Source organism: Brienomyrus brachyistius, chromosome 2 (assembly GCF_023856365.1).
Source record: "Brienomyrus brachyistius isolate T26 chromosome 2, BBRACH_0.4, whole genome shotgun sequence".
In the NCBI taxonomy this organism is placed as follows: Eukaryota; Metazoa; Chordata; class Actinopteri; order Osteoglossiformes; family Mormyridae; genus Brienomyrus; species Brienomyrus brachyistius.
Window position 1 is genome coordinate 8,641,885 of NC_064534.1, and position 16,754 is coordinate 8,658,638.

Consider the following 16,754-nt stretch of genomic DNA (forward strand, 5'->3'; position numbering starts at 1 on the left):
ACAATTAAAATTTCACAGGGTCAACAGGACTGAGCTTCCCTTCCTATAAGGGCGATGAGACAGGAAGTACCTTGAGGCCGCAGATAACGCAACGGCAAGTGACCGGAAAAGTGCAACATGTCCCATTAACCTGAACTCCTACGGTAAACCACTCGGCAGTAAAAATGGATCCAAAATTAAAATTGCTTCAGAAAACAATCAGCTGAGCAACTGAATAATAAAATATAAAAGGAAGAGATAATGCAGCAGAGGGGAATGAAGAAAGGCTACTGACCCTCATAACAAGCAAGGTGAGCCAGGAAGGCCACTGTCTGTACAGTCTTCCCAAGGCCTGTCTCATCCGCCAGGATGCCATTCAGGTGTCGCCTGTGGAGGCTGGCCAGCCAGTCCACGCCGATTTGCTGATATTCCCGCAGAGTGCCGTGCAGCAGGAAGGGGGCAGTACCGTGCACCTGGGAAAAAAATCACTTTCATATTAAGGCGATTGTCGGGAAAAAAAAATCATCATCCCAAAAAATACTTTTCCTAGCCAAGTGACGTTTGTCAAAGAGAACAGTGACCTCCCTTTACTCAAGGGTGAGCAGGAACATGGCTGTAGAGAGGAGGGCATGACTCACCGGAGAGACAGTCCGCGCCATGCCTTTGGGAAGCAGATGCTCCGCGGCGGTCGCCACCTCCGCGATGTCCCGCTGGGGCTGCCCGTTGGCTCCTGTAGACACGGACTTCTCCGAGGGCCGGTACTGCTCCATGCTGAGTAGCGAGTCTATGAGCACAGCCTCAGGAGGGTCGCTTGGTGGAACAGCTTCCATCTCTGTAGATCACCCACAAACGCAAGGTCAAGCCAATATCGGCGCCCCACCGTGTCACGTGATTAGAACAATTCTCACACGTGTCATTCTCACACATGGTCACAAGACACACAATGGCATGTTTGTACATTGTCTCAGTTTAACCAATGTATGTACGTTTCAGTTACAAGTTTCCATCAGAATAGTAAGGGAAGAGGAGCACGCAGGAGGTTATATGCAAGTTACCAAGTTTGACATAAAAGTCATTCAAATCATATGCTCTGAAAATGTAAATGAACAAAACCGGCCTCTTACCTTCACCTTCGTCGTCCTCCTCACTATGGGGTCCTGGCTCAGCACCAGCACTGGGCAAATCCTGAGGTCCAGGCTGGGGCCAGTCAAAGTCCTCAGAATAAGCACCCGCATATTGCTTCACCAGGATGTCCAGGGGCATCTCGGCTGGTGAGGGATGAGGAGAGACACGGTACCGCGTGAATGACAGTCACTTCCGTAGCAATCATGTCAGGCGAACGTTAAACACAAGTGTAAGCATCTGCTAAGACCACATGTATCAGAATATAACGTGAGAGAAATAAAAGCACACGACCGCACAGTGATTCTGGGTGGAAGTTAGATTGAACAAAAAAACAGCTGCACATTGCTACCTGTACTCTACTGGTATGTGACATACCCTCTTTAGCAAGGTCAGCCAACTCAGCCTGGTGGTCCACAGCCACTTCTGTGGTCTCCTGCTCTTCTATGGTGCTCTCCTCATCTTCCATTATAAAACACAGGGCAGCCATATTTGTTACAGGCTAAAGGTATACACTAGGGGGCACCCCAACCCCAACAGCAGACCTACAGTACTTACACAAAAAGGACTAAACAGGATGTTTTTCCAAAACATGCAAGTTATATTTTCAAAAAAAGAAACATTTTACTCAGACGATGTCAAGTGATTATATGTATGTTTGTGTGTGTGTGTGTGTGTGTGTGTGTGTGTGTGTGTGTGTATATAAAAACCCCCAAAAACACACACACACCTTCATCAAGCCCTGATGTATCGGCCTTTCTCTTTCTACGGGAACATGACAACTCCTGGGTGGAATAAAGGAAAAAAAAAAACAGAAAAGGTAATAATGACATAATGATGCAGGATTCCACGTCGCAAGAATTCATATGCTGAAGATTTCAGAATATAAAGCAGGACAGGAGATTCTTACAGGTCCAGCTTCCTCTGCGGCTGCAGTGGTTCCTCTCATAGTCTGACCTACAAAATCCAATAAGCAGCACATTACTTTTTTTTTTCTTTAAAGCACCAATTCCTCATCTACCCAGCCCACCCATAAGAGTAACACACAGCCCAGGAAGGGCCTCCACATAGCTAAATATCTTGCACAAACTCCCATGAGAATAAAAGAGAGAAGCCCTTACTTTTACTGGACGTCCTCTGCAGGCAAAGTGCTTTGCGTCTCTTCTCGTAGATCTCACACCGCAACTTAATCTCAACGACCTGAAGGAGGTAAATTCAATGCATTTTAGCAGCTCAGCGTACCCAATACCGCCTCCTGGTGGCACCCCCACCATTACACCAAATACGCACACTGCGTGTCCTAGCAGCAGCACAAGACGGGCACAGTTGCCAAGTCAGCAATTTTGCTGCAGGATTTAGCAATTTTTCAGACACGGAAACTGTTTTCCATAAAGCAACTAGCAACAAATTTAGCTACTTTTTAAAAATTATCTTGCAACATTCGGGAACTTTCGAAAAGGTCACTTAAATGATAAAACGCACGCAAAAACAATTACTTCTAAAAATTTAAATGTCATAGTACAATCTAACAAATTCCTAATCATATTTTTTCACCAATGCGGCCAAATCAATGTGGGTAGCGTCACTGAATAATCAATGTAACAATGCAGTTTTGTGTCACTGCATAATGACCCCATCCAGCTCAGCCAGCTCAAGGGAGCCTTTGGGGGGAGGAGCTCACCTGCTCAATGTTGGACCAGAAAAATTCAATCTCTCGGGCGATGGTGCCTGCGATCTGCCGCAGGTGCATCTCCTGCTCCTTCTCGGCCTGCTCCTGGCCTTGCTTCTGTTGGTCATGGTAACGTGCACAAGTGCGCACCAGCTGGGAGGGGGGCAACAACAGCAGCTGCATGAGTGGCAAAGCCCCTGACCAACAGCCCCTTCTGCGCAGCAGTGACAGACCAGCTAAAAGTTATTGTCAATGAGAAAAAAAATGTGGGATTGGGGGCAATGGTGGGGTTTCTGAAGCTATGGCCAGAACAAGTAATTCTGAGGCAAGGAATCCCAATTGCACCTTTTTGGCAGCTGCCATCTTCCAGCGCCTCTCCTGAGCAAAGTCGGCTGCCATCCACTGCATCTCCTGCAGCAGGTAGTCCCAGTGCGCCTTGGGCCGCGGCGTCTCCAGCAGCTTGGGCAGCCGGCTGGCCGTCCACTGGCCCTCCTTACGCAGCTCTGAGATACGCTGGTGCACTTGGCTCTCCTGGCAGGAGCGAAACTGTTACCAATCTGACAAAGCACATCCTACTTTCTCGTACACACGCACACAGACTCACCAGTTTGGCCTGCTCAGCCTGCTTGTCCTGGGAGCTCTCCTGAGTTGGCTGCCCACTTGAGGATTGCCCAGGAACAGATGCCTGGAGCGCAGAAATGGGGCTCAGGCCGGCCATCTTGGATTGGGCAGCGGGGGCAGAGGGGCGGCCTGGGCCGGCAGTTAGGGGGGATGTGTGTGAAACTGGGACGGTCAGCGGGGTGGGGGCTGCGGTCGAGGACGGGAGGGCGTTGGCCACCAGCCTCTGGCAAGGCTGGGAGGCTTCAGTTCCAGGACGTACCAAAGCCACAGTCTGACATCAGGAAAAGCACAGAAGAAAAGGAGAGGAAAAAAAAAGCTTAACCAGGTTAGTTGTATTTGGATTTAGAATCTGCTTTAGAAAGAGACCAGGCCAACACAGGTAATTAAAAAATGGTTTCAGATACAACAGAACACATGCTATAAAGGTAAATCGAAACAATATCTTACTGAGATGAAAGAACCATATTGAGACGTTTTAAAGTACAATAAAAAACTAAATTTAAGGGTCATGACACTTAACTTTTTTTTGCCAACCAACCGTTTGATAAAATCTCTCTCCTAACAGAAATAATAAGTTTGGAAAATTCTGCATTTGGAACATGCATCAGATGACAAAGCTGAACATGAACATTTTCTATTTACTCAAAAACCTTAAGTGTAGCTGAAATGCAATACCAAAGTGTCACTGAACCCACCACTCCACCAACCCAACCACTCCACCAACCCAACCACTGAATCCAACCCAACCACTGAATCCAACCCAAACTGATTTCACTTCAGATAAAAGGCTTTCTGACTGGCGGGCCGGAAATCCAATGATAAATGACAAACCAACCGCTGCATCACCAGAAGAGTGACTGTTTTCAGGGCTCTTGAGGACACTATGGGAGACCGTATCAATAACTTCAGATGAATCAATAAAATGAGCCAAACAATGTTTCATATTACCCAGCGCTCCCGTGATGTTTACAATTCTAATGGCAGCAGTAACAGTGATGTATTTTTTTTCTGAACCGACCATGTGTGAGACATTGACCAATGTCTAAGTTTTTTTTTTTTAATCGATTTGAAATTTAGTCAGACATATGTGCTTGCGTAGGGCTTGGTTATATTGTGCATTGGTGGCAGTGTGTGGCTGCCACGTCTGACGAGAAGGTCGCTGGTTCAAATCCCAGAGCCGGCAGGGTCATTTCGCCGTTGGGCCTCTGAGCAACACCCTCAATTTCTCCATGGAGGGAGACCCTGCTTTCTACCAGAAACATTCCTTGCTTTGGATAAAGGAATCTAAACGGATCAAATGTAATCTGGTATAGTGAATGCTGCTAAGAAGCACAAATTTTAAAAATGGCCCATTTAGTTAAGGACTCGGCTTTAAAACCGCTAAAATGGATTTAGGTATATTGGGCATTTCTAATGAGTAAGGAATGTACGGGCATCCTGAAGAGGAATGTCTGCGTCCATGGGGCACATTTAAAACTGCTTAACGCTCATCTCAGCATGTTTAACTCGGCTGCGCAGTTTAACGCAGACTCACCGCCTGGCTGGGCTGCAGCAGAGGCTGGGCCTGGATCTGGATGTGGAGACCCGGCTGCACTTGCTGCTGGAGTTGAGTTTGCAGCTGAGTGTGTGGGTTGCCCTGGGCCAGGAGCGGGCCACTGGCGGCCGCCTTCACAGGGGGCTGGAGCCCCACGGTGGGCGGGGCCTGCGGCTCGGCCAATGGGGGCTGGGCCAATGCCAGCGGGAGGCTTGCCATAGGCAGGGTGCTGGGAGGCAGGCGGCCGGGCAGCTGTGGTGGCGGAGTGTGCAGGCTGGCTGCGTTCTGCACGGGCGGGCCCTTAGACGGGTCATACTGTTGCTGACTCTGGTTTGGCCCAGCCATCTGGACTGCCTGTGGAGTAGGGGGCATGCCACCTAGGAAAGAGGGAACCGGGAACGACAGAAAAAAATGGGGGAGAAAGAGGCAATGAAATCATACTGCACATGACTATCGTTTTGCCCATTTAGCGGAGATGCGTGGTTCCTCTTCTGGACCCGAAGTCTGTTTAAACAAAAGGTTGCAGGGTGCACACTCTGCCTCTTACCCAGTCAGTCAGACGACGAACAAACATGGGGGAGAGAGAAGCAGGAACAGCACCAGGGGGTGGAGGGTATGCTAAGGCACTGTTAGTCAATGCCATCCTCCTACTAAACACTTTCTGTGTTCTCATTGGCTCTCACTGTATGCTACCATGAGCTAAAATACAATAGCTGAATGGTTAAATAAAGTATCCGGGACAGAATTGTCGAAAAGGGAAATTTATGAATATTATGCATATACAAGCACATTATCTCAGACTAAGTGCTGTGCCTTACTATTAAAATAACACTACTGCACATAGTGAAGTTTCATGGACATTGTCTTTTAGGAAATGACTGTTATATAAGGAATGACATGAATGAACTACAATAAACTACAGTCTATGCCAACTAAATTAAAAGGATAATCATGAAAAAAAAAAACAAGAACAAAAGCAATTTTCAAAAGTTAATAGGCAGTTAAGGCTAAGTAATCATGCACAAGTAATTTAATTAGCTGGACAAAACATAAATCTTACAGAAAAAGACAAAAAGGAAAGAGGACAGTCAGCACAGGAAAAAATGTTTAGCATGCATGTAGTACTACCGTTCTGGCAGGGAAAATGCATTTCAATCTGTCGTTTTGTGGGAACACAAAAACAGATTTTGCAAAGCAAATGATGGACAAGCAGACATGGGCTCTATTGGACAGGCCTGTGCAGAGCAGTGGATAGTCAGAAGCCCCGCCCCCTCACACACTGATTGGATGCTCTGTCCGCCAATATGGAAGCTTTCCTCCAGGCCTGAACAGTACAAAGAGCATGGGAGTAATGCCGACAGACCGAACCGCCCTACCCTCCCGCCCACAACATGGCCGAGGAAGGAGAAACCAAGTCAGAACGGAAGGCGATGGGAACACGAGGATGGTGACAACCAACTGAAAGATGAACACGGCACAGGGGAACGACACGAGCCGCTAGATGACAAAGGACTCGGGCGTGCCAAGAATCCCAGACGACACGATGAGTTGGATGGGGACAAGCGGATATGGAGGGTAGCTGTGGGGTCAAGGTGCAGGCGAAACATGAGGACATACATAACAAACCCACAAAGTGGCCAAATGTGTCTCATTTCAAAGATATTTTTGCTGGCCAGTCTTTTCCACTCCACTGTGAATTTGCAGGAAGTCCATCCAAACAAGAGGAACATGAGCAACCATGTAAAATAAAAACACAAAAAGGAAGGAAGAGCCAATGGAGTGAATGGTCGGTATGACACAAACGGAGACAGAACATGACATCTTCACTGGTGAAGGGGGAGAGGGGGTGCTATCCCTTGTCTTCTGACTTGACTGTCTTCTTTTTATTTGTTTTTTGCTCTTGCCAGGACAGAGGTGGACTAGCACTGTGTCAGAGACCATGGGGTCTGAAGCTCTGCACTTCCTCCGAGTAGCAGAGGGGGCGATGTTCCGGCTGCCCCAGCATGGCGTGCTGAGATGCGCCATATCGCCATGGGTTGCATTCTGTATGCCTGATTTGTTTGGAGGGTTGAGCTACTTCCAGCTGCACCGAACTGAACACAGACCTGGCTGTTAGCAGCACTCCTACCTTGGGCTGTCGGCATTAGCTGTTGTAGCGGAACCCCGGGTGATCCTAAAGGAGCTACGCCATGGTGCTGGAATATGATCCCATGGCGACCAACGTCAATCCGGGGCCTCTTAGCCTGGTCTGGGATTTAAAACACACAATACCCTCATAACGCAAAGCAGTCGGCACGCAGCGACGACTCGGAGTCTATGCGGAGCTCCCTTCTGGCGACGCTGAGACAAAGCGCGGGAAGACATTGCTGGGCTTTTAAAAGCAGAAGCGGTTCAGAGAAACACAAAAAAGGGGGGAAACAGACAAGGAAGCCAGAAAAAGAAACATTAAAAAAAAAACAACAAAAAACATTAAAATACACCAACATTCCCGTATCGCCCTACCTGCATGGGCTAAAGCCTGCTGTCTTTTGAAAGCTTCAATGTCAACCGGGTTTGCAATGCCAGTGGCCGTCGCTCCCTGATGCACCTGAAAGCATGAGACACGCAGCGTCACCCTGAGACACCTGCACTCAGTCCTGGTACCTGCAAGCCGTTGCTATTCAGCCATGATGGCAGCAGTCTAGAGCAGTCAAATGCTGATTTACATGCACACTCTGATGGCAGAGACTGCGAGTTAAAAGTCTGTCCTATTAAAGTAGCGGCTAGGCGTGGGACGGCACTGCGTCCTCACCTGGAACTGCTGCTGCTGCTGAGCCGAGAACGCTGCCGACACGTTGGGAGGGAGCTGTGTCGCTATGGCAACCGGAGTGTTCGTCTGGCCATCTTTTCCCGTCACCACTTTCACCTGGGGGGTGGCGAGAAAGCGGCCCAATCACGCTTAACACGATCCCACTGGGAGCAAATTTGCAAGAAGGAACTCAAAGCTGCCAACGGTGAAGGCGACTTAAAACCTAGCTACCTCGTCATTGATAACCTCAGACTGCTCCTCTTCCTCCTCCTCATCCTCCAGGTCCAGGTCATTCTGCCGCAGGTAGGTGAAGAGTGGCACGCAGGGTTTCTTCTTAAAGGCCAGATAGTCCATCATGTTTCCCTGGAGGTGCTGCAGGAAGAAGAGCTCTATGAGGTACTCCTTGAAGACCTCTCGTAGGGCTTCCATCTTCTTGCTGTGGTGTTCTAGACACTGCTTCCTCAGCTGGGCCACCTCTGGGGTGGCCGGTGCGATCTCCTCCAGTTTCCGGGGTTGCTTCTTCACCGAACCTATGACCACCCCAGCAGGGGTGAGGGGTGGGTTTGGGACCCCCTCAGAAGGATTGGAGCGGGACGGGCTGGAGGGCGGCACAGTGGATGTTAGACCGAAGGTGGACGTCGCAGCTGTCCCTGCCGTGACTGGCCCCATGCCAGCCAGCATACCCTGGGTAGGCTTCTCAAACAAAACAGGGCGTGCCAACTGGCCTTGAATAATGCTGCTGATATGAGGCGGCAGACTGGAGGTGGTGATGTGACCGGGGCTGCCCAAGGTAGGCAGGGAGGCCCCACTGGCCACTGGGCTTTGAGGACCCAGATGGTGGATGGTGCCGCCAGTATGGGAGTGCGGCTGGGAGAGCCGGCGCTCACGCACCGTGCCGGTGGCAGAGGGCGAGGCCATGGTCACCTGGCTAGGCGTAGCAGGGGCCAGCTGGGCCAATCCGCTGCCATCCTGATATAGGAAGTGCCCAGCAGCACCACCAGAGGGACTGCTCAGACCGATCTGGCGCACCAGCACACCAGCCTCCACAAAACGTGTGGGGCTCTGGCCACGCACAGCCAGTCCTGTGGTGGCGGCCGCCCCGGGCCGCTGGACACCCTGCAGGGCTGCGGGGCTGTGTTGGGTAGGGCTCTGTGGCTGCACAGGCTGCGGCAAGGGCGAGGCCACTGGGATGTAGGAAGAGGATGGGGGATCAATACGTGGGAAGTGCTGGAATACTGGGGAGGCGGGACTCTGCAGGGGCAGTGGGGTGAGGGTGATCTGCTGGCCCACGTTCTGCAGCGTGATGTTCACGTTCTGGCCTGTCACGGGGCTCCGACTCATGATGATCTGGTAGTTGGGTGACTGAGGTGCTGAGGGGCTGGCGGCAGCAGCAAATGACGCTGCCGGCGACTGGGGCAGATTGGCTGGGCCGGGCTGTGCAGGTGGCGCTATCGGGGCAGGCTGCTCCTCTGCCTCAGCGCCCGTGAATGATTTCGAACGCTGGAGCTGCCGCTGCACGTTCTGAGTCCCACTCCCATGGTGCATTGCGGAATGAGAAAAATGTCAGACAGTAACCTGTGGGCAAGAAGAAGGTGCGTCACAATCCATACAAGTCAATACAGAGCACCTGCTGACACATACAAAAATGCCCAAGTAGAAGTTTATTCAGACCCATGGAGAAATAAGGTAGGTTTCCATTATATTATCTTCCTTCTTGATAGATACAGACACACGTATATATACACATGCGATTTTGTGGGTTAACATGCACAGCCAGCCAGAATTAGTACCCCTGGGGCAGCTGCAGTTACAGCCTTTGTACATGGAAGATATGATTCCTCAGCTGCCTGCGGTATGTGAACCCACGACATTCCAAATCCACAGTCCCGTAGCCTACTAGTTTTTCATTAACCACCAGACTAATGAATTAGTGATACCGCTTTCCCATTCGCCAATTTACCATCAACTGCTGATCCAATATTAACTACTAAAACCACAATGCAACCCATTACCCATCCAACCCCCGATCAGCATCATCCATCCATCCACCCATCACAGTAAATCTGGAGCTTATCTCGGTAAGCATGAGGCTGGGAAACGCATGGACAGAGCATCAGTCCATCAGCAGCCAGTTGTGCATACATGACAGGACATTTAGACAACACAATTCACTAGAACTACATATTTATATTGAATTTATCATTCAGAATAAAGAGCATTTCAGGACTCCAATCCTTCTTCATGTTTATAATAATACTGTTCAAGGTCCTGGCTGTTTCACTTAAAGTTAATTACATTTGTAAACCATAAGACATTTTACCAATCATTCAGGTTAAATGCTCTCCTTTTTGAGACTGAAACGTACAACCTTCAGGACTTAAATACAATTCTCCATAGGAGCAATGGAGAACGATTCTCAAATTATAAAATAATGAGAATACTTTAACAATTGCAGATGCGTTTTTAATGTTATCTAACCATCAGGAAACAACGGAAAATTACTATTAATCGACTACGTGCGGTGAAATTGCATCTCTTTACAGGTATCCATCATATTTCAATGTGATGACACTCGTTTTAACACGACTAAACGTAAGTTGACGATCAAGTGTCAGTAATCGTGGAAATTCATTCATCAACATGTCAACCGAGGCAAATAAGTAGCTGGATGAGAATAAAAGCCAGTATATATTACGGATAAGCTCGTTTAATGGATTAACTGCAAATTCGTCCCAGAGCTGAAACCGCGGCATAACCAAGAAATATCAGGCAAAACAAAAACAGACCGGCATGGAAACAGCGCATCATTTGCTACCCCGGTTTTCCAATAGTTCTCCGGACTGATACTGCTCCCTTAAAGTTGGCATGCCACTTAAAGTTACTTTACAGAAAAGGCCATTGATACGCTTTAAATATTTTTGACGGGGCGTTGCGAATCACTCAGCATCCAAGACTTGATTTTAAAACCGACAGCTTTTCATTCACCAACTTCTTAAAGAACATAACCGCTAGTTTGATAAGGAATTCCATATACTACGAATCCACCAGTAATATTATAAAGGCGCGTGTCATCCTGTTCTCATATTTCGACACCACAATAAATGTGACACAAGCAGTTCGGACCGCTCCTGTCACGGCTAACTCGGCTAATTGGGTAGCTAAATCGCTAACTGGCCACCTAACACGGCTAACGACACGTTCTTGGGAACCGGCGCGGGGTAGGCCTCGCCTACCGTAACACACCCACCACGCTCTCCAAAGACACCTAAAGCCACATAGGTAAACAGAGCTTCTTCAGAACCGTAAGAGCAATTTGCATCGTCTCCTAAATTATGAAGTCTCGACCGTTCTTCCACCACGTCACAAAAATAAACCATAAAACCAGCGGGCACGATGGTGCATCCATTACCGATGGCGAAAGATCGTAGCATCAGGTTTACTCTTACCTACAACAAATGAAGCTGCTGCCACGGTTGCATGCACCAACAAGGCTTCTTTAAACCTCCAGTAACAAATTATAATAAGCTGTGACACAATTACAACGACAAGAAACGTGGTAATTCGTTATCTACAGACAATGCACGAGAGGCACTCCATTTGAAAACATGGCGGCGCCTCCGCTTTTTTTTGTCCGCTGCTCTTTGAAAACCGGAAGTAATTCAACCCGACTTCCTTCCGACAAAATGGACTTAAATGACGACCAATCATATTAAGTAATCCTTTGAGTTCTTCCAATGGCAGTGAAGTATGCGAGCGAAATACCTTCCATGGGGTTTGTTTCCGCAGTTTATACACAGGTAACTGGCGTAGAATACTTAATATATGCATAATATAACACATGACAAACTATGCGTATATAGCACAATGGATAACATTGTAAAAGCAATATTTGATACATTAAAACACTAATCTACAACGTATCCATAATTATATCTTTTAGAATATGCAGCATATTTGGTTCTTGTGGAAACACTTCCCACGACTATCAGTGAATCGGTTCATTCAGATGTAAAACGCAACAATAAACGAATACGCTTGCAACAATCAAAAAATTTTAGAGGATGTTGTTCCATTACGTGTATTCACCCAGCAAGCCTTAAATCATATCCAATTTCGTACACATTTGGTGCGGAAGGACAAAGGAATGAAATGTACACATATTCAATTTACTGAGCATTAAAATGCTGGGCTTAGTGACCATTTATTTTATACGTATGTACTGCCACGGCATAACCAAACTCCATACATCATGTTTAAGGAATAATGGCATGTATATTTAATATGGTAAACAAACCCCGATGTATATTTGGAAAAAAAAAAACTGTAATGGGCATTTGGTTTCCTTACAAATTTTATACCCATAGCATCCTGAGGTTTAAATGCTACATACCCACTATGTGCCCACTGTATATCTTACATAAAAAAAATTACAATTAAAAACAAGTTCACAAATGTATTATAAAAACTAAAAGTTCAACAAACTGTTCATTCAAACGGAAAGCAAAGTGGTGCAAATATACTCCAACAAAAACAAACCGAAGTGCTTAGAATAATTCAGTACGGAAAAAAAAGTACTTATGATACCAATGTATTTTAAATGAAAAATAATTATCACTAACTGTGGGTATTTCTTTTTTAAATTATATGCATGTGTATAAATATAGTCATCTATATACACACATTTCTATTATGAGTCCAACATACTTTAAAAATATTTCAGCAAGGTACAAAGAAATTATATATCTTCATAAAATATCGCAGTGGTATTCACTGTTAGTTTTCAGTGATATGTAATCTATTGAACGGCCAAAGCACTTCAGAAGTATAGCCATGTTTTACTTAAATGCAAAACAAAAGGCACAGATTATTATTTTTTTAAGAGAGAAAAATACTGGCACTCAATGCTTCCAGAGACCAACAGTTTCTTAAGATTCAGGGCCCTTGATGTCAACGAAGTTAATCAGATCCATGCCCATCGTCGTCATCATCCTCCTCCTCCTTGAAGAAGAAATTACAAGAGAATCCATTTTGAAGATTTCACTTACGCTTATACCAATAAGAAACCTAGCCAATATAATTTACATATTCTAATTAATACATATCTTTAAAATATAGGGACTTATTACTCTTTCTGCCCAATTATTAAAACATCACTTACCACCGTCCTGCCTTTGTGCTCCTGTGACCCTGTGGCAGTTGCCTCAAAGTCATGGATGGGTAGTGTCTTCATCCAGTTCAGCATGGACTTCTCCTCCAACTCAGTCTGTACAATAGTGGGGTAAATATGCTCTTCTTTGAAAGCAGCAATCTTATCTGCCTCCTGAGTCCAGTCCAGTGGCTCGTGGACGCCATCGCCCCCAAAACGCTTATCATACTTCTCAAAATGCACCTTCTCCAGAACCAGGCCCAGCCCGGGAGCCTTGGGGATGTCCACCTTCTCTTCACCCCAGCTCCTGTCCTGGATATCGACAGTGGCGTAGCCCTTAACTACGGCGATCACCAGCCCGATCATCTTGCGAATCTGGTGCATCATGAAGCTTTGACCTTTGACCTGGATGACAGCGAATTGTAGGCCCTGACACACAAAGGGCTTCCCGCACTCCATCTCCATGATGTACCGGCGGGCACTGGGGTCCCGTGGTCCCTTCTGGGAAGTGTAGTTGTGGAAATTGTGCGTGCCCTTGAAGCGGCACAGTAGACGGTTCACCATCTGCAGGGTCCCCTCATCCATGCAGAAGCTGTTATCCAGAACATCAAACTCCTTGGGAGCAAAGGCTATGGTCGGCAGCATGTAGGAGTATGTTCTGGCATCACACTTATTTTTGGAATTAAAACCTCCAGTTACACGCTTTAAGCCTTCAAATGAAAAAGCAAAAAGATTTATGTAGTTGACAGGTTCATAACCATAACAAAATGACGCAAAAACAAACATATATGCATACTACAAATATGCATATTTCACAATATTTTTCCTGCATGCATACGGCTTCCCTGAACCACAGGATACATCTACACTACTGCATAAAACACTGCTAAATCTATACAGTTTAATGTTAATTAATGTTTAACATCTGTAGTTTTCACAAGAGTAGACAACACATTTACAGGAATAATGAACAGAAGATGTCGCTCACCCAGAATTTTCATTTGAGATGGCAAGTGACTGTTGATCTTGTCCAGGATGTCATCTATCAGCCACAGCTTCAGAGACACAATCTGCCCCGCAGCAGAAACACCCTGACCAGACAATGTGCAAAATGAACTTTTTTTTTATTAAAGGATGCAAGTTACTTAAAGGGGCAGTTCACCCCAAAAGTGAAAAAAAGATAGTCCTATACATCCATCTAGGTTTGGAGCTGCCTAGTTTTGAAGATACCAGCCATAGAAATGTTCTCTCGGGACTGAACGGCTTTCTTTCTGTGGTGATTAAAGAAAATACATTTGAAAAAAATCAACTGCAAGATTTCTTACCAGAAATAATGACCCAGTTATTGAAGGTAATCCTCAGACTTTGTAGTGAGGAGTTTAATATATTTTCTTCTACCAAAGTCCACACACCAGTCGTATCACTGCACAGATATCGCTGGGGTGCTTATGCTGCGTCTTCTGTGCAGTGATACAGTGTGAACTGTCCCTTTAATTTATTTAAGGAAATAAAGCAGACATTACATAATGTGATCTGGAGGTACCTTGTCCGTCCTCGCACACCGCTGAAATGACATTTTCTTCATGTCTGCCCCGTGGTTCTCTGGGATGCATCCTGACTTGACTAGCGCTGTGACCAGCTCATCTTCAATCGTCTTAAACTGGGAGGACCCAACGTTTCTCTAGAGTAGAACATGATGAACCACAACAAGAAATTGAGTTCGGATGACATTAAGCGAGAGGGAATGGCCAAATGAGAGGTGTGTTGTGAGGAGGAGATAGAGGTACCTGCATCCCATGATAGCCTTTGCCTGAATATGCCATTAGCAGAACCACTTTTCTCTTTGGGAATTTCTTCACATCAGCAAGGGACTCTTTGGACGGACTTTGCTTCAGCCGTTTGTCGAGGTGTCCATCTTCACCCAAGTCGCCATTCCCCTCAGCGGGTCTCTTCAGGGACTCTTCCTGCCCCCTCTGGAGCTCCTTCGACAGCTCCTCCGCACTCATCTCTTCAGGCAGCTGGAAGCCACAAAGTCGTCTCCCTGCACCTTTTGGCTCAGCCTAAAATAAAAACGTGAGACGGACAGAGGAATAAACGCGAGGGTCATATAGGAAATTTTGCAAGTTAAGAAAACAAACAAAAGGTTGCAATGTTCACCGAAGACCTGCACTACGCCAAGACGATTGCATCATAGGAAAAAAAGTCCACCATTTATGACTGCAAAACAAAAGTACAGGTTATGCTTGTGCATGCAAAAGTGAGAAAAGGAGAGCATTTTATAAGGTAGAGAGTATGCTGGACGTGGACACAGCTATTATCTCAACACCTGTTTGCAGGTCTAGTGAAGGAGAAGCACAGACAACCCATCTTTCCCAGCACCATCTCCAGAGACACATGCTTGCATATGTGGAAAGATCGTGGTAGACTTCAAAAATAAACCCTTAGTTTTAGCTCTTGAGACAGTTTTAACTAATCCTGGTCTCCCATATATATTTTATCTATAAGATAAACCTGCTTCAGAGTCACAAAGAACGGCAGCAGGTTTGAATCTAACGGGGTTAAACAGTTACTATTAGCCACACTCCCACACCTGGGGGGCCAGACCTCGTGACCTTACTGGATTTTGCTGTCTCCTTTTCCTTCGTACACCAATTACCATCTCATGTCATTTTCGAGGTCTTGACTAGTAACAAAAACCAAATGACCGAGTTGACCGACCAAATATTAAGGCGATAAACACATTAATAATAGCATCGCTAGGGTTTAAAGAAAACAAAAGCATACCCAGTATACGGAAGATTTCTGTTAAGGCTTAAATATTCGAAAACAGGCGTGCATTTGTATAGTTAATGTACCTTTTATGCTTACCTAACTCGTGCGAAAAATGTTCAATTTAAGCGTAAATTCAACATCAGTCCTGATTGCTACAAATCAAACATACTTTTCTTACAAATATACCGATTGTGGGCATATTCTGTTTTATCTGTAAACCAGCAAACCAGATTAAACAGTGGACATTTACGCGAAAGTTTAACAGCACGAAAGGATCAAGGAGCATTAATAGTTAAATACGTTTATTATACCCAGAAGCATTGTAGCCACGCTTTAATAAGTGTGTAACGCGCTTTATATAACCACGTTAGAGCTTAAAAGCATTAAATGACCATTACATTTACCACTTGGGAGAAAATCCTCCGCCCTGCTCTTCCTGCTGCTCTCCGCACCCACGTGGAAAACATCTCGCTGACCCCTAATCTGTGATTTTCGAGTTATCGCGAGAATACGGCAAGGGGGCGCTTTCTGTAACTCAGTAGTCAGAGTCGGAAATATATGTCATAAAAATAAACAAAAATAAGCGAGATATTTAAAGAACATAGGCCCGTATCGGAGGTGTTTTCTGCAAAAGATAAAATGAAAATAATACAATGAAAATACAATGTCCACTTTGCCATTCAGTTTTCAAAGTCTATGCGCAGAAATCCTGCCAAAATTAAAATTAAACGAAACAGCACTATTTGCATTTTAATTTTCTACGTTTGTATGAGTCAGATGTGAAAAATAAAAAAATAAAATTGACCGTTTAGTCCTTTCATTTTCCAGTTTGACTTTTCATTTCCTACTTTGCTTTTTCAAGTTCACAACATGCAAATATATGTTAATTGGAGCGGGCAGTGGGCAGAGCTATGGGTCACTGCTGCGCTTTCTCTGCGTTTGCCGATTCCGGTGTCCTATTGCTTCTTATGCGTGGTCACCCATGTCGTCCGAACTAATGGCAAAGTCACACGTGGCTTAAGTTAGCTACTTATTCTATACATATTTGTAGAGAGAACACTTTTTTTTCTTTGCAGTGCAAGTACAGTTAAACATTAAGAATTAATGTTGCAAAGAAATAGCC

The 16,754-nt window shown here is 45.9% G+C and overlaps 2 protein-coding genes across 3 annotated transcripts in view; both read right to left on the minus strand.

Moving 5' to 3' along the window:
• The window catches only part of ep400 (E1A binding protein p400), a 32,348-nt gene extending 20,989 nt beyond the window's left edge, over positions 1-11,359 (minus strand). The window contains 16 exon segments of the mRNA XM_049003887.1: positions 275-452; positions 618-811; positions 1,104-1,247; positions 1,480-1,563; positions 1,832-1,886; positions 2,012-2,058; positions 2,223-2,301; positions 2,783-2,923; positions 3,116-3,301; positions 3,375-3,662; positions 4,926-5,302; positions 7,054-7,173; positions 7,428-7,512; positions 7,717-7,830; positions 7,945-9,288; positions 11,160-11,359. Coding sequence (XP_048859844.1) covers positions 275-452; positions 618-811; positions 1,104-1,247; positions 1,480-1,563; positions 1,832-1,886; positions 2,012-2,058; positions 2,223-2,301; positions 2,783-2,923; positions 3,116-3,301; positions 3,375-3,662; positions 4,926-5,302; positions 7,054-7,173; positions 7,428-7,512; positions 7,717-7,830; positions 7,945-9,258 — 3,406 coding nt within the window. The 5' untranslated portion in view covers positions 9,259-9,288; positions 11,160-11,359.
• Positions 11,360-11,895: 536 nt separating this feature from the next.
• pus1 (pseudouridine synthase 1) lies at positions 11,896-16,169 on the minus strand. 2 transcript variants are annotated; one of them, XM_049003971.1, is made up of 6 exons: positions 16,036-16,169; positions 14,647-14,919; positions 14,403-14,540; positions 13,848-13,950; positions 12,872-13,569; positions 11,896-12,711 (listed from the first exon to the last, which is right to left on the minus strand). In XM_049003971.1, the coding sequence occupies exons 1-6, from the start codon at positions 16,096-16,098 to the stop codon at positions 12,670-12,672; spliced, it is 1,317 nt and encodes a 438-aa protein (XP_048859928.1). In that variant the 5' UTR covers positions 16,099-16,169; the 3' UTR covers positions 11,896-12,669. The 2 variants fall into 2 exon arrangements, with proteins under 2 accessions (XP_048859928.1, XP_048859927.1); XM_049003970.1 differs by having other exon boundaries at positions 16,030-16,161.
• Positions 16,170-16,754: the final 585 nt, after the last annotated feature.

Excerpts from the sequence above, each read along its gene's own strand:
- pus1 (XM_049003970.1), bottom strand. The coding sequence starts at position 16,098 with ATGTTTTCCACGTGGGTGCGGAGAGCAGCAGGAAGAGCAGGGCGGAGG. Across the intron at positions 13,951-14,402 it reads GGTGTGCGAGGACGGACAAG|GGTGTTTCTGCTGCGGGGCA; the intron begins GTACCTCCAGAT and ends TTGTCTGGTCAG. Across the intron at positions 13,570-13,847 it reads ATCTCAAATGAAAATTCTGG|GCTTAAAGCGTGTAACTGGA; the intron begins GTGAGCGACATC and ends TTTCATTTGAAG.